Source organism: Podarcis vaucheri (assembly GCF_965113315.1).
Source record: "Podarcis vaucheri genome assembly, chromosome: 7".
NCBI classification, from domain to species: Eukaryota; Metazoa; Chordata; class Lepidosauria; order Squamata; family Lacertidae; genus Podarcis; species Podarcis vaucheri.
In genome coordinates, this window is record NC_138765.1 from 51,874,433 (window position 1) to 51,895,926 (window position 21,494).

Consider the following 21,494-nt stretch of genomic DNA (forward strand, 5'->3'; position numbering starts at 1 on the left):
CGCATCGGTTTTGGTTTTGGAAATATTCACAAGGGCAGCTCAAGGAAGATAATCTACTCCTTTAAGGTCTCCAGCTGCAGCTGATGCTTCTTTTCCTTTGTCTCCAGGACTTTAGCCACTGGGTGCAAGCACTTCCTGTAACTCCCTGAGCACATTAGTGGCATTCAGCCTTCCCTGCCCTGATGTCCTCCAGATGGCTTGGACTACAACTCCTATCAGCCCCAGCCAACACAGCTGCAGTCCAAACCTTCTGGTGGGCTCCAGGTTGGCAAAGGCTGCTATAAGGTGTTTGAAGCACCTGACTGGGATGTCAATGAATCAGCTGCCTTTATATATAGTCCCACATCAGAGGCAGAGCAAGGAAGGACACGGCAAGGATGCAAGTCTTCTACTCAGCTCAGCTTCTTGTGCAAGCACTGAACTTGCAGCAGCATCCAAGGGAGGCAACAGGCAGCTGGACCACCTCTGTGCAAGGAGTCCATGCATTGCTTTTGGAAGGAGGTCACAGGGGCATTGTGGCATATGACCCATCAGTTGTCTCTCACTGGGGGCACCCAGCTATGTTCTTTAAACTGCTTAGACACAAATTTTGTTTCCCCAGGGAAGGGTTGGGAAGCTGAAGAACCATCTGTTCTGGTGGTCCAGTTGAAAAGAGAACTTCTTGAAAGGGTCGCTTTCCCTGCTTGCAATATTCAGTTTTAGCAAGACATACAGTAAGCGAGGTTAACTGATGTACCTTAAGCACACTTTCCACACATTCACTGAGCTCCTCCTCTTTCACCAACACAGTCCCTGCCAGCAGCTCTTTCAGCGGTACTTCTGAACGAAACAGAGAATAATAAGATCATCAAAACCCATCAAAACAGGGGAGGTTGACACTGCAGGCTGTGTCCAACTCCTCAAAAGCATTTTTGTGGGGTGGGAGCCTTCAAATATATCAGTTGTTTGTTTGTTTTATTAAGGGTTTTTTTTAGACTGACTGCTCCCATGGATCGCTCACTATAATAATGCCAAAAGGTTCATTAATGATGGAGGATTTTTTAAAAAAAACAAAAAACATAGTACAGAATAGCTGATGGGACCCCCGAGAATAGGGCGGTATATAAAGTCAATAAATAAAAATAAATAAAAGTCTTTTGAAAGGCAGATCTCACCATGACCACTTTCATCATTCTCCCCCTGGAGGACTGGCCATGGGTCATTGCAGCCCTAAAAGGGCAACCCACCCCTGTAATCATGGTAGGGTGCTCAATGCATCACACTTTTATGGACTGCTTTATTTAATGCAACACAATAATGGTAATTGAATTAAACAGAATGGTCCATAAAGTACAGAATGAGTTACTTGGAGCTCTGCCCAGTTTGTAACGGGCTGCTAGGAGAGAGCCCGCCAGGCTTCTGTCACTGAGGAAATGAGATATCCAAGAATCACAGAGCAAATGATTCCAAGTAATGAAGTCATTGAACAAAATAAGAAACAATTTTCACAGCCTGAACCGATGATGCAGGACAGGTACAAAGAAGGCGACCTGCCCCTCTCACAGGGGCCGCCAGATTCCTTAGTCTGGTCCAGGTGGTCAAGAAGAAGGAAGCGGTTACCTGTCACATCATCTGAGCAGCGCAGGAGGGGCTCCAGTATGGGACGCAGCAGGTGCTTCTCTGCTTGCTGGGGGTGTTGTCTTGCCATGGAGAGGACAGTTGTGGTGGCAACTCGCTGGAACTGATGGGCTGTCAGCTTATCCTGAATGAGGAACAGCTGCAGAACCTGGGAGAGAAATGGCACACAGACTGCTCTTTAGCCACTGCTGGGGGCTGCATTTGCATTGCTCTCCAGTGCTGTTTATTCCTCGGCCGCTGATCCTTCATTAAACAGTGTTTCTAAAACCGTGCATGTGCTTCTCATTGTTAATAGGCCAATAAAAAGCAAATGCAAGTATGCCTTTTTTTAGTAATAGGCCTATAAATGATGAGAGCTTGGTATTAGGTCTCTTCAGCCTGGCCTTTAACAGCTGAGATGTGTGTTTTCAGGACTTGCCCTATTCCTGCAACTGTCCTCTGTTTTAACTGTTTTTAATTCTGAATTTTAAACTGTTGTAACCTACCCTGGGACCTGCTGGCGTAGGCTTGGTAATAAATGTAGTAAATGTAGTATGTTACTACTACAATTGCTATTACCATTGTTACCACCACAGTTACTGTACATGCTGTAGAGGGAAATGAAGGGCAGGTGGAGCTCATCAACCTGGGAAGGTAGCCCATCTAGGAGAAGGAAAACTCTGATCCTAAACCTCCACTGCATTGTGGATATACTCATTCATGAGAAAGGCTTTGGGAGTAAACCCCGAGGAAAAATCCATACCCACTGCCTTGTGGTACATCTCCGGGAGAAGAAAAGGCTAAGGAGTAAACCCTACACAAATCCACTGAAGTCCCTATGACAGTTGGATGGCATCTTATACACCTCCTTCCAGCAACTCCTGCAGTCAAGTAGGTGACAAATAGACCGCTCTGGTTTCCTTTGGATCACGTTGGCAAGGCCAAGGGGGGGGGGTGTCCTCGTCATCTGGGCAGCCCAGGACCTCCATACACACTGCCCAGGCTTACACTCTGGAGAGGTCACTTCAGTGCTGCAAACACAGCAAAATAACGTAATAGTTACCAGTCTCTGCAGCCACAGCAGGTGATGTGATTCTCCAGTGGTTTGAGTTCACCCCAGAGGTGCATTTTACTGTCTCTCAAGACAGATGGATGCCACCACTACCACAACCAGCCCCTGCAGGAATGATGCCCCTATTGGAAGGCCCTGCACTACAGGCCACCACAGAATATAGATAGAATAGTGGAGGGGAAGGTGGAGGGAGGACATACCTGTGGGCACACCTGTCGGCAATAATCCTCCAGGGACAGAGACTGCTGAGGACAAGTGGAGAGGATCCTGGCCACAGCGTCACACTTCCGCCAGTCAGCTGCTGCTGCTTCGGCACTGCTGCTTCCTGTAGCCCCAGCTGGAAGGCACAAAGGCAAGAGAGACACTTTGTTAGGCTCTAGGATACTATGAATACAGTTGATGCTCATTCTGAATTGTAATGCTGCTCTGATGACCTGCTCTAATCCCTAGGGTGCCTGTATATAGGAAGATACCTTATACAAAGTCACACTATTGGTCCAGCTAGCCACTATTGTTGCAATTGACCAGCAGGAGCTCTCTGGGGTTTCAGACAGGGGCCTCTTTCCCAGCCCTAACTGGGGGTTGAACCTGGGACCTTTTGCGTGCAAAGTAGGGTTTTTCAGGAAAAAAAATTCTGGGAAGTTTTTCTATGCAAATAAGGATAATTTGCAAAAGGTAATTTTCATTTTGCATTAGCAAAATGCTAAGTTTGTAAAGAGGAAATGAGGTGATCCCAAATGTTCCTCAATAAGCAGCTGGCACAAAGCCAGTAAAATGACAGCTTTTATTGGACTAACTTTGGTAGATCTATGACTCCGCAAGCTTTCAAGTTTCACAGACCTCTGTCAAGCAGAAAAGCTGATGGAGAATTCTGTAAATCATTAAAAACCAGCATACACCTGCAGTAACCAAGGATGACCCATTTGAAAGAGTGTCTTTTATGCCTCTTGTCATCCAAAACAAACTGAACTGAAACAGTGAGAGGCAAAATTCCTCAAACACACTTAAATAACCTTTGAAGAAAAGAGTCACAGAACTCCCAGGTCTCAATATGCTTTCTCACACTGGATAACAGAATTAGCGGGATTTGTGGCATATAGGGGCCATTGGCTAAAATAGCATTCAAAGGAGATCAGATAGGTTCATGGAGGACAGGATGCCAATAGGAAACCTCCAGGCTCAGAGACAATCTACCTCTGATTGCTCACTGTTATCTCACACTGGATAACAGAATTAGCGGGATTTGTGGCAGTTTACCGTTGCAGGATATAGGGGCCACTGGCTAAAATGGCATTCAAAGGAGATCAGATAAGTTCATGGAGAACAGGATGCCAACAGGAAACCTCCAGGCCCAGAGACAGTCTACCTGTGATTGCTCACTGTTAAAAAACGGGGACATCTGTTGCCTTCCTATCCCTGCTGGTGAGCTTCCTGAGGGCCTCTAACAGGCCCCTCTGGGAAGCAGGAGGCTGGACTACATGCACCTTCGGTCCACAAACAAAGGGTACCCATCTCTTCAGCATCCTTTTCTCACAGTGTCCAACCAGATGCCTCGGTGGGAAGCCCACAAGCAGGACCCGAGTGCCACGGCAACTCTCCTCACTTGCGATTCCCAGCAACTGGCATTCAGAGGCCCACTGCCTCCGACTGGGGAGTTGGAACAAAGCCACCTTGGCTAGTGACCACTGATAGCCTTAATCCCCATTAATTTGTCTAATCCTCTTTTAAAACAATCCAAGTTTGTGGCCATCCCCATGCCACAGGAATCTTCCCAGCATTCAGCTTCACTGGGTTCTAGTACTATGGGAGGGGAAGTAAAACCTATTTTCCATCCATCTTCTCCCATGCCAGGCATAATCTTATACAGTTCTACTGTGCCCCGTTCTCCATGCTTACTCATAGCTTTTCTTATGTTATCATCTCACTCACCTCCTGCACCCTCCAGGATGCCACGGACCACAGCCTGAACACCACCCGGTCTTATCAGCCTCTCAGAGAGCAGCTGCCCACAGAGACGCCGGAGCCAGGCTGGGGCTGGTGCCAGACCATGCTCACTGCTGCGTCCACTGGAACCAGAGCCCTGGAATGGTCAGGAGGGAAGAAGAGGACAAGTAATGGGTTGCAGAGCCACACCAGTGAGCACACTTAGACTCCCCAGGAAGCAGGGTCCACCTGCAGTACCTGTTTGGGTCCACCTTGCAGCAGGAGCAGTTCTCGAACCACCAGTGGCTGGTAAACTCTGTTCAAAAGGCCTTGCAATGCCTCCCTGCAGCTGCTTCGCTCCTCTTCTGTAAGGCCCTAAAAAAAAGTTTGCATAAAACAGCAGCAGCTGTAAAATTAATTGTACAGTATGGCTTTGACTCCCTCTACTGGGTGGTCGGCAATATGCTGAAATCTTCCACAAAGGTCTGCATTCCTAAGCAGACACTGCACAGAAGACATAAGATCAACCTCCCCACAGCTTGCTATTGTTCTTATTTTCTGAAAGGCAGCTGCAAAAGGACAGCAGTCTGAGTTAAGAGATGTGGGAGGCCTGCTTAACCCTCTTCCTTTCTCCAGTTTTACACCAAATCACCATATTTAGCTACTTTTCTCTCAAAAATAGCCCTTCGGGTAACTTAAAACCAATCAACAGACTGTTCGTACTCCGTGAGTAGAATCTAGTTTGGCTCTCAGGCTAGCAGGCGGGTGCTTTGGGTACCTGAAAAGGGTTACTGCACTGATGCAATCTTGTTTGCACCTTGTTGTCTGTTTGGCACAAACTTGATGTTGTCATTTGCAGTGTTCTGTTGTGTCAACATTATCTCAGTGCAGAGAGAGAACTTGCTGATGCGGACAAGTTTGCACATAGTCTTACCAGGCCCATGTCCAACCTGAGCAAAGTGTTACATGATGTCATTCCAATGTCCCATGCTGCTGCAAGTGATGTAAACACTGAGTGTTTGCTGAACCGCTACTGCTTCATGGGTTGCATCCCTCAAACCCAGACACCATCACTTGCACCAGTCCAGTGTTTGAGTTGCACAGAAGGTTCCAGCGGGATCATAAGGATGAAGAAAATAATAATTTCATACTGTATCATTTTGATGATTCCATTTTCTTTTGAGCTTATGGCCTAGCTAAACTGAAAAGGCCGATGCTTGCCTGCTTTTACAGTACAGAACTAGCTGCTTTTACGTACTGCATGTAGCGAATGTCCGTTACAGAACACTGAAAAGAATAAACTGTTAGAATCTATGGTGGCCACTGTATGCATGAATAGAGAATCAGCTAGGCATGGCAATTGTGATTAACCTTGAATTGTTTTATAGATGGATCAAATAGCATATTGGGAGACACTGAATGAATAGGACAATTAGTTAAAGTCTCAATAAAGAAATCACATGATATTATAATGAGGGCTGATCTGAAGAGCCAAATTATTTTCATTGGTTCAGAATGGTGACATTGTGTTGCAACTATTAAGACTGCTGCGATCCTTTGATTGGTGAATAGAAATCATGTGTAAAATCTGGAAGTGTATAAAAACATTGCTTAGGATGTGGTTCTTCACAGCCTCCTTGTTTTTAAAGGCTGTTCCTACTTGTATTGCTATAAAGGCCTGCATCCTTTTCTTTTGGGTTTTGGGTTTCTGGGAGGAACATCTCCAATCCAGGAACCCCTTTTAAATTTCTCCAACAATGTAAGACACTCACTCTTAAATTTTCTAAGGAGAAGACAGATTAGGAAAGTTATCAAAATTTGGAAAGTTATCAAAAACACCTTTCATCAAGAGATGTGCATATTTAAGTGATGCTCTATAAAAATGTTGAGATGCCCATCCTGACTATTCAGAGTTGGCAACTGGTGCTAAACAAAGTATACTCTTTATGCCACAGATGTGCGACCTGTGGCCCTTCAAACATTGCTGGATTCCAACTCTCATCATCTCTGACTACTGGTCATGCCAGGGAGGGCCGATGGAGTCCCACAACATCTAGAGGACACCAGGATGGGGAAGACTGAACTACATGCATTTCCCATCACACCAGGGGCTGATGGAAGTTGGAGTCCAACAGCAGCAGAAGGCCACAGAAGGTTCCCAACCCTGAATCCAAGCTGACAACTTACCATCTGCTTCTCTGAGGGCTTGGCTTCTTCTTCATCCTTCCTTCTTGCTGGACAGAATCCGAGCTGGCACAGCCCCGCCAGGAGATCCCCCAAGTGACGTGTGAGAATGAGTCTGCTCAGGGACGTGTGATCAGCAACCTCCATTAGGACAGTGCAGGTTACAAAAAGCCGGCGTGTGGCACGGGAAATGCATCTGGATGAGGCCACTTCTTGAACCAGGGCACTGAATTCTGTCCTGCTTCTCAGGGGAAGCCCAACGCCAGGCAAGAGATATGGGCAAATGCCCAAGGTCACAATGAACTGTAAGGCCACCTGCACAGTTTTCTCCTGGGCAATGCTGAGAGTGTCGGGACTCAGAGGAGGTGCAGCTTCAGCTGTCTTGGGGTTTGGCTGAGGTGGACAGTAAGTTGTTGCTAAGAGGACCATGCACTGCTTGAGACACAGCAGAAGGAGCAAGACATGGCAAGTAAAATTCCAAGGCACATCCGAGCTGGACGCCAGGCACTGAGCCTGCTTAGAGACCTCAGTTCTCAACCTCTGCAGTTCATCCCATTTTGGGTCCTGGGCAAACTTCTCTTCCAAAATGGATACATTGAAGCGCAAAGATTCCAGCAAATCGACATGCTTCGTTGACTGCAGAGGGCCTGAATCTGCCCCTGAAAAGAAAGACAGACAGTTGATCACATGCAGCAAATATATCTACACCACTCTAAAACGGGTTTGAAATACAACCCCCTCCCCCAAGAAATGCTGGAAATTATGGTTCTGTATGCAGACTAGGTATCTCTAATAAGTCCATAACAATGGGATATTTTGCTCTATGTGATGAGAAGTTTTAAAGGAGCATGCTGCTCTTTGTGCCAGAAATAGTCCAATTTTATTTCTGATTTTGTTGGAATGTTTTTTTTTTTTAATGTCAGACAATAATGTTGCTGAACACATTTGGTTTGGAGCTGCATCTTATTATATAGGTATATTCAGACTCTTTGCCAGATTAAAGAGCCTATCAAAGTGTTCGTTCCTTTCTTAAATCAGCCGAATAATGCCTGGCCTACGTTGCAGCGTTGTTGCCAGGCCAAGACAGGATGTAGTGAAAAGACAAAGCATGCAGGCCACCATTTGCTTCTGGAAGCAGAATGGAAGACTTACAACATGGTCAATAAAATAGGAAGCTGCTCTGCAGCCTCCAATGCTTCGCAGATTAAATTAGGGTAACCCATCACAACAGCTGCTGGGGAGCAGGAATGAGCTTTTGTCTGCAAGCCCTGCTTGTTCCTGCATTTCTGATCAGATCTAACAGAACTCTTATATTTTTCCCATCCCAAAGTTTCTCCTCTCCCTTCTGGGTTACAGCATAATCTTAACCATGTCTACTCAGAAGTGAGTCAAAGGACATGGGGCATATTCTAAGTGAGGCTAGGGCTGCAGCCTTTGTTTTTCTGAGAACCTTGAGTTGTCTTGCTCTGGCTTCTGAAGCAGCCAGGCCATTCAGAAATGTCCACACACACACACCCCGCTGCTTTTTGAACCGCCCCACTTTTTACCATTTCATGGGTTCCTGTAGGAAGGTGCCAGAGTAAGACCATTAGTTCAGCTAGCCCAGGATTCCCTCTACTCTGACATTTTGTTATTCTTTTAAGTTGTGACAAGCCCTTGTTAGTTGTTCTGACTGGCAGAGTAACTCTCCAGGGATTCAAGTGGGCTGTCGTTCTCCACCCTACCTGCAGATGTTGTCAGGGATCAAACCTGGGACACCTTCTGCACATGACACATGTGCTCTGCTACTGAGCAGCTACTACTGTGGCCGTTCCCCTAAAAACGAAGCAAGCTTCCAGTCCTCATGGTTCTGGATGAAGGGCTGATTTAAACAAGGAAGAAGCTACCTTACACTGAGCCCATCGCGACCAGTACCGTTTGGCAGCGGGTTTCCAGCAAGGGGCGGGGAAGGGCGGGTGATAACTTTGTACAGTATATCGCTTTGAGCTCTTGGGATACAAAGGTATAAAAATAAATAAAATAAAATAGCCATACGCGGCACACGACCCCCTAAAATTGGCCAGAGGGCATTCCCTGGAGAGACGGGCTTTCTCGGAGGGAGGAACCGCCGCGTCACACCCGCCCCAGTATACCGTCTCCAATGAGGCTGTTCAGCTGCGGGAACGACCAGGCCGCCTGCAGCCTCCCTTGAACCGCAAAGGTGCAGGAGCCCTTGCCTCCAAAGCCCGCACCCTCTTCTCACCGGCAGCTTTGGCTGTCCCCAGTAGCAGCTCCAGCGCCTCAATCACCCGCCTCAGCACAGCCTCGCTCCCGGCCATCGCGGCTGCTTCACGCTGCGCTTCTGCCCGCCATCTTAGGAAGGTCGGATAAGCCGAGACAGTGCTGTCATTTTAGGAAGGTCGGACGTCACATTTCGCCATCTTGGGAAGGTCTGGAGGTACGCGAGCGAGTATAAGGAGCGGCCTTCTTGGGAAGGTCCTCGCCCTGAAGCAGGCTGCCATTATGGGAAGGTGCGATAGATGAGGGTGCTTCTCCTCTGAACTTCAGGTGCTCTCTTAGCAGCTTCTGGGTTTGGGATCAACATCAGCGCGGTTTTTTATTTCAAAGGAAGTGAGTCCCGGATATCTCTGGCAGGCGCTGAACAGGCTCAGGTAACACCCGCGCTGTATTAGGGCTTCCCCCAAAGAATTATGGGAGTTGTAAGGATGCTGTGAATTGTAGCTCTGTAAGGGGGCGAACTACAGTTCACCAGATTCTTTGGAAGACGTCGTGTGGTTTAAATGTATGGTGTAGATGTATTTGCTCAGCGTCTTTCACGTTCTTCTGTGCCTTCAGCGTGCACGCACCTAAACTATGTACAGTATAGTATTCTGAAGTGTTCAAAGTGATTCACATGCATTACCTAGTTATAGCCCTTACACCAACCCTTCAGGGTAGGCCAGTATTATTATCCTTTCCCCATCCAATACCCTATTACAAATAGGAAGGCAGAGGCTGAGCGGGACCAGCACTATAATTAGGTGGCTTATTAATATATTTCATATGCAGCCTTTCTCAACCTGTGGGTCCCCAGATGTTGTTGAACTATGACTCCCATCACCCCTAGATAGCAAGGCCAGAGTTCAGGGATGATGGGAGTTGTAGTCTAACTCCCATCTGGGGACCCACAGGTTGAGAACCGCTGATAAGAGAGCTTTATGGGCTTCTCTTTCTGAGGTACCAAAATAACTTGGCCAACCTTGGGTGTTAAGCACCTTAACCCGGGGCAGGAACATTTGCTGTTCCACCTCTGCTGAGTTCATGGCAAAGGGGAAAGATTTGAACTAGGGACTTTCTGGCTCTCCTGCATCTTTACTCCTTAATTTCACAGTATTTTAAAGCCATAAATAGTCCTACATCCCCTTGGCATGGGCTCAGCATGTAACATGTAACAGGTTCATTTATTTATTTTAGCTAGCAAACCAATCCTCAGCTTGGAATGATTGTTTCCAGCACAAGGCTCTTGCAAATTACACACACTTTAAATTCAGCCTTGGCTTGGAACAGGTAGGTCCTCTCTTGCATTTATTATTTTGGGCACAATAGGAAGACTGAGCAAGGGATACTCAAATATAGTTTAGTACTTTGCTGGATCTGACAGAGCAATCTTCTCCAATGGGGGAGGCCACCTGTTATATTCCATTCCCAGGGAAACTTGCCTGGTGCCACTACTATTATCCTTTCAGCACCAATCGTCTTATTGTTATACTATATCGGGGCTTTCTAGTTTAGAAGAAAAGGATACATTCTTATTATAAAGGTGTGTAGAGTTATGCATGGTATGGAGAAAGTGGATAAAAAAAGTTTTATCCCAGTCAGAATACTAGACACTGGGGCTAGCCAGTGAAACTGAACAATGGAATATTGAGGATGGACCAGAAGTACTGAACACAACATGTAATTAAACTATGGGATTTGTTCCTATGAGATGTAGCGATGGCCACCAAACTGGATGGCTTTAAAAGAAGAGGGTTAAACAAATTCACAGAGGATAACGCTCTCAGTGTCTACTAACAATACGGGCTATGTTCTTCTTCCACTGTTGGGCATAGGAAGTGGGGAAAGTGCTGCTGCATCTAGTCATCCAATGTGAGAATAGGATGCTAGACTAGTGTTATATTGTAAGAGATCCAAAACAGTGAAAACAAATGCTGCAGCTTTTTTTATTTCAGTAACTCACTCAAAACTGAAATTAAAGCTAACTTCACTCTTTTTATGTTCCTCAGGAATCCTTGTTATGCCTTTGACTACAAATCCCAGTACACAGTTCACCTACCACAATACCGGAACTAGAGGGTCTCTGGTCTGATCCAACAGCGTTATTATTATTATTTAAGTTTTCTGATCTTGTTTTTGTAAGGAGTCCTGGAAACTACTGAAAAGCAGCTCATAAATTGTTTAAATAAATAAGGAATATGGCTGATACATTCTAATACATTTATTCTGAGTCAGGAAAATATTGCAAGTTTAAGAGGTTGACCAATTTGAGAAAATGATGTAGAGAAATCCAGCAACAAACAAAAAGACCATTTTTTAAAAATACGTTTTTATTAAAATCTTATTAAAAAGTAATCACATAAAATAAAGGTATAAATAATGGCTTTTAAGGCATGTTCCCCTCCACCTGTCTTCTAAACATTACATATTTGAAAAGGTAAGCCAAATATACAGACCTACAACCAGAGAAAGCCACTTTAAAAAACAACAACCACCCTATCAATTGTACAGTAATCATATAAAGCAGTTAACTCTGAAAAACACTTGGTAGGGGAAAAAACTGGCACCTTCACCAGAATGTCCACCTAAAATTAAAAATGGATTTCTTGGCTGAGAAATGCATAAAAAGAAAATGTACATCTTATTCAACTGCATTTTATACACACAGAAAGGGACATATATGAACAACAGTACACAAAAAGATACAATCCATGGCATAAAGGACTGAAACTTAGGTTTTAAACATGGTTAGAGATAGCATGAGCATATGTCTGCAATATTATGGGAGGTCCAAAAGGTCACCAAGAGAATGGTCAAGAGGTCAGTGCTAAGGCTGCAGGGCAAAGGCACTTGGTATCAGCTGAATCAGGGACCCCTAATATTGGTCTTCCTCCTCTGGGATTTCTTGTCATCTGCTCTCTCTTAAATCTTGCTACTGTCTAGGATTGCAATCCTACACACATTTGCCTGGGTGTAAGTCAATGAACTCAAAGGGGATTATCTAAGAATTGACACATATAGGATTACACTGTAAGCATTTGGAATAATCACAGCTGCTTTAACTGTGCACTAAAAACAGCACTCCTATAAACTACCAAAATCCTGCACCAAGGAAAAATGAATTATGCAGTGTGCACCACACATATCTACAGATAAACCCTGTATATTGGGGGTAGGGAAACTTTCTGATCCATGGGCCAGATCCCAACCTTGCAGGAAAAATTCAAATCCCTGGCAGGCCAAGTTTGGCCCACAGACCAGAGATTCCTCACCCCTCTGCTCTACAGCATATTCTGTTCCTGCTGTTTTTAGGGAAGGGCAAAAAGATTTGTACCAAAAGCCTGCTTCATTCCCCATATGCTAGAAAACCTGCCTCAGCTTCCACTATGCTAATCAGACACCATCCATCTTTGCAGCCAATTGCTCTCTGAAAAAAAGCCAAGATTCTCCAGAGGCTGAAGGTTCTTCCCCGAGTTCCAAATTTCACATTTGTGTTACACTTGTACAGAACTGCTGGATACACTCAGCAGCCCTGGGAATAAATCTTTGGTTAGTGCTTTGGAATGACAGTGCTAGAAACACCTAAAGTGCATTAGTACTAAGGGTTCCCAAAGAGTTAACAATTTCAGACCACATAACTTGAGCTGCATTTCACAAAACTGCTAAATCATCCCTAAAATATTCCTTAAACTTTAGCCTATGCATTAGAAAACAGTATTCTATTATTACTGTATTAATAAATCAAGTATGTTTGGCAAATTGCCTCAGAGGCTCTGATAGTGATAAAAAAAAAAACAGCCTTTCCATATAATGTATGCTCTTGCCTCTATGGAAATCATAATCTTTGGTGAACAAGGGTGGAATCATGAAGAAAATGTGGTCATCTGAATGCACCCCAAGAGGGGCTAATATTGGGAGTAAGGCAAGTTTTATGCAGCATTTTGGCGACTTGCAAGAAAGAGCAGCAAATTGGACCAATGGTCAGCTGCTGGGAAAAGTTGACGATAAGTCGATTTCATTTCTGTCTTTCCACACAGAGCTAAACCCTACTTAATCCCAGTGACATCTAGTCTTCTTCCTCGCCCCCTCCATACATGTCAGCCAGCTTCTTGAAACGGTTGCCCCAGTCATTCAGATAGTCATAATCTTGGTCTCTGTCACCATTGGAGGAATTCAGAGAACTGAGGGAGGCTGCTTCAGAGCCGCTGCCCTCGTAGTCAAACACAAGCAGAGAGTCGTATGGGGGTGCCGTGGGGTCTGTATCTGCTGCCTTCAAGTTCTGTAGGAAGGGAAAGGAAGATGTGTTCAGTTTGTTCCACATTAGAGCAAGTTGATTGTGGCAATAGTGGCCCTCTGCTTTAGAGCAATGAGATACCAGCTCTCTGGAGAAAATCATGACCTCTGACCCCAAGGCCACATCTAGAGACATGACTTTGGAGAACACTGTATGACCAGCCACTGGGCAGATATGGGGTAATTTTCTTCCCCCTTATTAAGCATGCTCTTCCTCCCACCACCACCACATTTTTATTGTATTTTTTCATAGTCATATAAAAATGAAAACATAAATCAAAATGACTGGAAAATATAACATACATATAACCAAAACTGAAGATTTGTCATTCATTGGGACAGATCTCCATTGAATTATCAGTCATGCAAATAGATACAGTGATCAATTTGTTCCAAAAAGAATTGTAGTGACTTGAGAAATGTTCTATAAAAGAATTCCTTTTTCTTTCCTAAACAGACTTAAACTCATCAATAACAAAATCCAATTTTGTTTGTCTATCAGATGCCCAAACTTCAGTTAACTGGTCAATCAAAGCTAAACCCTTTACACTTCAGTACCACTGCAGAAGTGTATCATCGTCATCAATTTATGAGGAATATCCAAACATATTGCTAACAGTGACAGCAAATGTTATGGGACTCTTTTGTGTGGCTCAGCTGCCAGTTTCACTCACCTCGTCAATGAAATTGCCAATCTCATCAGGGTTGGCAGGCCGTGGGCGGTATTGCGGAGCCGGCATGAGAGTCGGAACAACATCATTGCGGGTAATTTCAGGGCGGGAATCCAGGCCACGGTGCAGCTGGCTCATGTCATAGTCCTAGGAAGAGTAGAGAGACACATTCAGAAAATAGATGCAAGAGGTAAGATGATCCAGGGTATAGATGCTACCATTTCCACTCATCGCTTAAGGCCTTTTGCAGGACATAACATCTTTAGCTAACAAGGATCAGGAGGATGGTGAGAGATGGGCAGAATGCATCTTCCAGTGTAGAAATGAATGTATATAAACACATGCTGTTTACTCCCTTGGGACATCAATACATTTCTTAATCCATTCTTACATTTTAATTTTTTAAAATATATGGCTGGTCAGGCCAAAGAAGATTATGAGGTAAATTTCTGGGATTTGCTTGATCTAAGCCAGGCATGGGGAACTTAGGCCTGGGGCTGAATGTGGTCCCTCCTTTGCTCCCCCACCCCCCACCCCAGGACATACCTCTTGCTAGCCCTGCTTTGTGCTTTGCAACCTTTTAGAGTGTTTTAGCCTGGCGGGAATGTGCCCTTCTTTGTTCTATGATAATGTATCATATGCCTGGATGAACAGAGGGGGAGAGCGTGTGCGCACACGTGTGTGTGTTTGTGTGAAGCCACTTGTCTTATAGTCTACTGTACAGAAGAGCCCCACCCATTGCTCCACCCACTTTTATTTCTTGCTCCATCCTTCACTGGCATGTGGCTTCCAGAAGGGAATGTGGTCCTCAGACTGAAAAAAGCTTCCTATCCCTGATCTAAGCAAAGGCTCAAGAGATGTGGCCAGCTTGCAATGTGACCTCAGGACTATCTTACTCTACAAGTCAGGTGGCAAGATGTGACGTTCACAAAAGAACAAAAATGTGCAGGGGAGGAAAGAGGTGGCATGACGACTTGCAAAGCAGGGCAGTGATGGCTTTTGTGGGCAACCCACAGAAGTAGCCCCATCCCTCTTGGGCTAAGACTCAGCAGCTCACCTGATCCTCCTCTCCACCACCCTCTTCGTCATAATAGTAGACGTTGTCTCGTGTGTCATCCTCTGGTGGAAGCAAAGGCTCCTTCACTGCCGTCCTCCTCCTCACAAACAGCAGCAGCAGGAGCAGGAGGACTGGAAGAAAATAAAGTTGGAGAAGCAACTGTGAATGCCAGCCTGGACTGTCTGCTCGGCTGATTCAGGGAGCTCTAAAACAGAGCAGGATCTATTCTGCACTTCCACAACTACAGAACGGGCAGACAGGTGTATTTGTCTCAGCTTCAGGCATACCTTTTCCTACAGCAGTGCTCACCCAGAACTGCAAGCCATTTATCTGCCCCTTTCGGCAGCTTGCAAGCAGATCAGCTCTGCAGCACAGCAGTATGGTTTTACTCAAGGTAGACTTGTTTAAATTAATGGATGCACAAGAGGAAGTGTTATCTGCAGATACCTCAAACACACCCCAAACAAGAGGAAGTGTTATCTGCAGATACCTCAAACACACCCCAAAGTTTCAATAGCTGGCAAAGGAGCGTGTCCTTTAGGTCCTCTTCTCTCCCACTCCTCAGCACTTCACATTGGCCAGCTCTACCGTTTTCCACTGGAAGCTCTTGATATTAAAACATCTATCTTCCCATCACATTTTGGAACCAGATTTCTAGGTATTGCTTTTCTTCATCCATTGCATTTAGCTAGGGCTCTAGATACTACTAGTGCAAAGTTAGTCTTACTGGAACCAGCATTCAGCATTTATCTATTTCTACAAAATGATCATACTGTTTTTTTGTATTGCTTTGGAAAATGGATAGGCCAGAATGTCTGGCGAAATCTGAGTTGCTGGGGAAAAGAGGACCTGGGATAACTTCCACCGATCAGCTTCAATGCCTTGCATTTCTCCTCCCTGCCACTGCCATTCCGCACAAGTGTCAGAGACAAAACAAATTTATCTCTGCAACTGCATCTGTGTGCATGGTCTACTGAAGTTGCAGACTCCATCTATTATTATTTACTACAGTTGTCAGTTGCTTTATAGAACTGAAGAAGTCTCAACAAATATATAAAGAGAGGTGTGTTGATGTCAGGCATAAAATGGACAGAATACATGAGAAGGGGGCTGGATCACGTTCCCGTCCCCCTGTACCTTCAAGGGCACAATGAGGCCTGGCAGGAAATACTCACTCAGGAAGCCAAGGATGCCACCAAGGATGCCCAGAATGGCTGGAATCCCCATCCCGCCTGCGATATATGCCCTCTTCTCGCAATTCTTGGCTGCCCCCTCACAGTCACACACTTGGGCTTTGACTGTTGTTGTCTGGGACACTTCCCCGGCGTCCTGTAGCTCAAGGGCAATGCTGTATTCACCTGGCTCCAGCTGCTTGGTCAATTCGAGGACCAGTTTATCTATGGGGTAACATAAGGAGAGAAAAAGCAGGCTCAGGGTTAGGGCTTTGCAAAGCAAGGAAAACAGACTCTGCACAGCCTTTTTCTATCCTAATCATGAACCAACTTGAATATTAAAATGATTCTGGAAAGGGACAGCAGTAGATTATCTGGTTAAAGCACGTGCAGATTTGACAAATGCACATTGTCTAATTTTTGTCTCATTCTCACAGAGCTGCAGTTAAGGTGGGAAACTTGAACTTTGGACAGTACCGCTTTCAACACCCCACTCACCCCATGGGAGTAAGTCAGGTGGAAGGCTTGATTAGAAACCTCCTTCCTGATATTATAGTTTCCCTGCATGTATTATTATAATAATTATATATTTATTTATGCACTGCCTTTTCCCCTGATGGCACTCAAGGTGGCTTAAGGTAAAAACAAAGAATACTAGATACATATAGAAAACTAGATACCAAGAAGGAGGATTCTACTAAAGCCTTCTACTTGCCTTACTAGTTTTCTATGCATGGGAAAGTCACACAAATCCTGTTCTGCAGTTTAAAGTAACACAAGCGGTGGCACAGCTTTGCCACCTCAGTTGCTGTTCGTGAATGAGGCCTCTTAGGTAGAGCAGAACAAGATGTCCCTGGACAGCTCAAGGCTAGGCAGTCAAGCAATTTCCCACCACACATGCATACCGGTCCGCAGAGTGCAAACACCACCCCTCCCACTAGCTTACCTCCATTTACTTCGACCGTCCAGTTGGCGCTTGAGCCCAAGAGCAGCATTGCTTTGAAGGGTTGAGTGTTTGGAGGAAGATCCTTGTCCACAATGCTCAATTCCTTGCGTTCAGGGCTCCGGTTGCAGATGTCAAAGGATCGTGGGTCTGGCACTGGCCCATTGTCATTCACATCCTCCAGGTACAGGAGAAGAGTTCCTGTGCCTGTGAGTGAAGGCATCCCTAAAGAGAAGCAAACATATTTCAGTTAGTAAAAATAATGTGCAAAAATGCAGTATAGTAGGACTTTTTGTTTGCAAAGAAGCTACAAATATTAAGGAAAGTTGATTACAAAAGTTCAGTTAAGGGGAAAATGCAACAAAATATACCAGAAGAAATTGTGTGTGTGTGTGTGTGTGTGTGTGTGTGTGTGTGTGTGTGTGTTTTTAAACAAATACAAAATGGTGCAACCGTGAAGAAATAAGAAACTGAAATGGATAGGTTATTAACCTGCTCTATGTTTTAGAAGTTTTCATTGTTGTGGCACAGTATGGTTTCCCCTCAATCTTTGAAAGCTTAGACACAGCAATGTACACGTTTTTCAAAGATAAATGCGAAATTGTGAGATGCAGAAATCTCAGGAGGAACTGGCATCAAAAGGACAAGATGGGCACTCCTTGGATCTTGGGATATGACAGTTAAACTCCTCAGATTCCAACATTTAGCACAACTATCCATCACAGTCACTGTAGCAAGAGCCTGCTCCTGCCTGGGACTTGGAGGAGACCTGACCCCAAGGAAAAGGGCTAAAAATGTGTCCCAGTTACCATTGTCACTCGCCAAGATGAGAGCCGTGTAGGTGTTGTCTACCACAAATTTAGACTCCCTGTCCAGCGGGGCTTTCGTCTCTATGATGCCATTTTCAGGGTTAATCTTCAGCCACCCTGCTGGGTCGCTCCCAACAGAATAACTGCAAGAGAAATGAGGGTGAGTGACAGCAGCTCTGACATTTTGCCAGTCAAAACAACTGAAGGTTCATCCCTGTAAGTCAGGGATGGGCAACCTGCAAGAGTCACCTGTGGCCTCATTACTTGCTGGTGGTGAAGCCCAAAAGTGGGGGGGGGGGGGAAATGGCCAGAAAGGGGAAACGAATTGAGCAATGGAAGGGTTGAGTGAGAGGGTGAAAAGCTTTGCAGAGATACTAAGCTGAGAGCTCTGGGCAGGGAGAGAGGAGATGGCAGAAAAAGAGAGGAAAATGGAAAAGAGAGGCCCCACCCATTGGGCTCTGGCCCTGACCACTTTCAGCATGTCCCCCCTGCCCCCTGAAAAATGCTGCCCACCTTTCTCTAACACATCTTGGCTATTACAACAGATATAGATAATAAGCGCTCATTCAGCTGAGTGTACCTAATGGGCCAAATACGGAGGGGGAAGGAAGCCAAGCCTACAAGAATACACTCACAGAAACCTCAATAAGAGCTTGCCATCTCTCCTAGGTACGTGCCGTCCAATGGGACACTTAATTTGGGCTGCTAAGTGGTGTGGAGTGTCATTTAGCTATTATTGCTTTTTATTAACAAAGTTATACCTTGCCCGGAATTAAACAAAATTTTGGGTGGTGGTGGTTGTTTTTTAAATCAAATTAAAAGTTATTATTAAAACACCACAAAAAACCTGCACTAAAAACATTCAGGTCTAGAACTTTTTTTAAAAAGCCTTCATTGTTGCCTTATTGTATGGGCAGGATGGTGCGAAGGTCACAGTTCCTTCCAGTATCCTGGGCCCTAAGCCATAAATGGCCTTAAAAATCAAACACCAGTGCTTTGAATTACACCCAGAAAAACAGATGAAATGCCTCTGCAACTGTTTAAGGACTAAAACAAAACCCCTATGTTGCAATACAGAATCTGCTCTAATACAGCCATAACACGTGGCTAATAAGTATGGTAAATGTATTATTACTAGTAGTCAGAGTATAATCCAAAATTTACAAATCATAAACATCATTATATAATGTATGCATAAGTCCATAAACAAGAAAGACTCAATGTAATGATACTTATAGACCAGTGCTCACTAACCAGTGTAGCCAACAGTTGGCTACACTGGTTAGTGAGCACTGGTCTATAAGTATCACATTTACCTGAATAGATAATTTATTAGAAATTATTTGCTAATGAAGATTCATCTTCGAAACAGTTGACTTAATCCAGAAACACTGTTCTGCTTGTTTGCTGTTCATTACTGAATTCTACACGTTGGAGCACCCACCACTACAATACTGTTGGACATTATCTATTGAAAGGCATTCTACCTGCCTCGTGGTATTCCCTGACAGCAATTCATTACATTGACTATTTCTTGTTTATGGACTTATACAAACATTATGTAATGATGTTTATGATTTGTAAATTTTGGATTATATTCTAACTACTACTAATAATATATTTACCTTACTTATTAGCCACGTGTTGCAGCTGTATTTGAGTAGACTGTTTAAGGACTGGCAAGATGATGTTTCCAAGACCTGATCTGAGCAACCTTGCAGCTGCATTCTGAACTACCTATGAGCTTCTCCCTTGGCTTCTCCCTCTTGCACACACTTCCTTGGTCTTTCCTGTCCCCTTTAGCTATCTGACAGCGGAATGAGCTCTGCTCCTGACCCTTCAGCTCTGCCCTGAGACTCGCTCCCTTGCTAACCTGCTCACCTAGCACCCTTGCAAAGCATTCAAACCTTTCCTGTACCTGACCGTCTGCTTTTGATTTGTGTCGGGGTCCTGAGCGGTGTAGGTAGTCACCAGCTGCCCAACAGGGAGGTCTTCAGACTTCGTCACAGACTTTTCAGGGGGGTTAAAGATGGGGGCTTCATTCTCATCCCTTACGTTGACAGTGATTGTGGCCGTGGATGTTGGGAGAGTCACTGAGAAGGGAACTTCATTCACCACAGTAACCAGAAGGGTGAAGAGATCCTTTGCCTCAAAGTCCAGACCCTGGAAAGGAGGCAAGAGAGAGAGAGAGAGAGAGAGAGAGAGAGAGATGATGATGATGATGATGATGCAATCAGGGGGTGTCAGTAACATCCACCTAAACACCAAGGCAAAGCATGAAGTCCCAGCAGCTTATGAGGCAGGAAGCTTAAGAGGACTGCAGCTCAAGGAGGGACTTTGGCTTACCTTAATGGTTGTCAGGAGACCATCATTGGTTTGGGGATCGGTAGCCACTTCAAAGTTACCTTCCTCGTTCCCTTTCACAATGGTGTACTTGGCTTTCCATGCTCCGGTCCCTGGCTGATCTGCGTCTTTCACCAAAAGCCTGGCAACCTGGAATCCCACCTTGTTCTCTGGCACAGTTGAAACGTACTAGAAGACAGAAGGAGGATGTTGAAGGAGGAGTGTGGCTTTGCCTTGCTGGGGTGCAGAGGCCCAGCTCAGTGGGATGCTATGATGTTGCTATTCTGGAACTTCCCCAGGGCCTCCCCCTCCTTTTCTGGAGAAGGCGGGAGTTTGGGATGCAGGGACAGAGGATTTTGGCAGGGTAGGACACGATGTCAGACTGGTCAAGGAAGGTGTAGGAGAAGCCTCAACATTACCGTGAGTGGGTCAAATATTGGCTGGTTGTCGTTCGTGTCCGTGACAGTAATCACTGCTTTCCCTGTAGTACTTAAGCCTTCTCCTAACATGTCTCTAGCTTCGATGACCAGCGTGTACTGGGGGTATTCCTGAAAGCAAACCAAATAACCAAGTTATGTTAACATTACAGAGAGAGAATTCTCGATGTGGAAGGGGGGCTTGCGTGTGAAAAGATTAGCCTAGATTAGCCACTTCTTATCATTACAACAGTTAAACTCATACAACATAATAAGTGAAGAGGTGGCTTCAAATCAGCATTTGATCAGGTGCATACTAATCACTGCTTCCAAAAGGGTTTAAGTGCAAGTGATTCATTGCAAGTGTGCAGACTTGGAAAGTGCTACAGGTGTACTTGATAGTGATTGACACCCTCAAACATTGCCCGCCCCCGCCTGCCCGCTCGCAGCCAGGACATTCACCTCTCGGTCAAGGCCTGTTGTGATCACACTGATCCACCCTGTTTCATTGTTGATAGTGAACATCTGACTGTAGGGCTGCTTGGGCTCCTGGCTGATTATGAAGTAGGTGATGACCCCATTGTAGGTATTCACAGCATCATCTTTGTCCGTGGCAGACACTTGCATCACTGCGGTACCTGGGAATGCATAAAAAGGCATTTGAGAAGCAGAAGCGGACCTGCCTTGATGCTAGTTAGGAAGGCAGAACAGATTCTGTCCCAGACAGCTATTAAAGATGTGCCAGTCTCCAAGTGAATT

The 21,494-nt window shown here is 45.1% G+C and overlaps 2 protein-coding genes and 1 long non-coding RNA gene across 7 annotated transcripts in view; 1 reads left to right on the forward strand and 2 right to left on the reverse strand.

Moving 5' to 3' along the window:
- TANGO6 (transport and golgi organization 6 homolog) overlaps window positions 1-9,142 on the reverse strand; it is a 59,475-nt gene extending 50,333 nt beyond the window's left edge. For all 4 annotated transcript variants that reach the window (XM_082229287.1, XM_082229286.1, XM_082229285.1 and 1 more), the window contains exons 1-7: window positions 9,018-9,142; window positions 6,779-7,434; window positions 4,850-4,966; window positions 4,598-4,748; window positions 2,869-3,005; window positions 1,600-1,765; window positions 737-819 (exon numbers count right to left, since the gene is read on the reverse strand). In XM_082229287.1, coding sequence (XP_082085413.1) covers window positions 737-819; window positions 1,600-1,765; window positions 2,869-3,005; window positions 4,598-4,748; window positions 4,850-4,966; window positions 6,779-7,434; window positions 9,018-9,093 — 1,386 coding nt within the window. In that variant the 5' untranslated portion in view covers window positions 9,094-9,142. The remainder of the gene's footprint in view (window positions 1-736; window positions 820-1,599; window positions 1,766-2,868; window positions 3,006-4,597; window positions 4,749-4,849; window positions 4,967-6,778; window positions 7,435-9,017) is intronic.
- A 101-nt stretch (window positions 9,143-9,243) lies between these two features.
- On the forward strand, window positions 9,244-11,239 carry LOC309535900. Of its 2 annotated transcripts, none has more exons than XR_014221414.1 (3): window positions 9,244-9,285; window positions 10,229-10,321; window positions 11,041-11,239. It is a non-coding gene; the product is annotated as an uncharacterized lncRNA (long non-coding RNA). The 2 variants fall into 2 exon arrangements; XR_014221415.1 differs by lacking the exon at window positions 9,244-9,285 and adding an exon at window positions 9,292-9,426.
- A 102-nt stretch (window positions 11,240-11,341) lies between these two features.
- Window positions 11,342-21,494, reverse strand: part of CDH1 (cadherin 1) — a 29,784-nt gene continuing 19,631 nt past the window's right edge. Inside the window, exons 7-16 of the mRNA XM_082229303.1 lie at window positions 21,198-21,373; window positions 20,739-20,867; window positions 20,323-20,508; window positions 19,895-20,139; window positions 17,977-18,119; window positions 17,171-17,392; window positions 16,228-16,449; window positions 15,053-15,183; window positions 13,999-14,142; window positions 11,342-13,310 (exon numbers count right to left, since the gene is read on the reverse strand). Coding sequence (XP_082085429.1) covers window positions 13,098-13,310; window positions 13,999-14,142; window positions 15,053-15,183; window positions 16,228-16,449; window positions 17,171-17,392; window positions 17,977-18,119; window positions 19,895-20,139; window positions 20,323-20,508; window positions 20,739-20,867; window positions 21,198-21,373 — 1,811 coding nt within the window. The 3' untranslated portion in view covers window positions 11,342-13,097. The remainder of the gene's footprint in view (window positions 13,311-13,998; window positions 14,143-15,052; window positions 15,184-16,227; window positions 16,450-17,170; window positions 17,393-17,976; window positions 18,120-19,894; window positions 20,140-20,322; window positions 20,509-20,738; window positions 20,868-21,197; window positions 21,374-21,494) is intronic.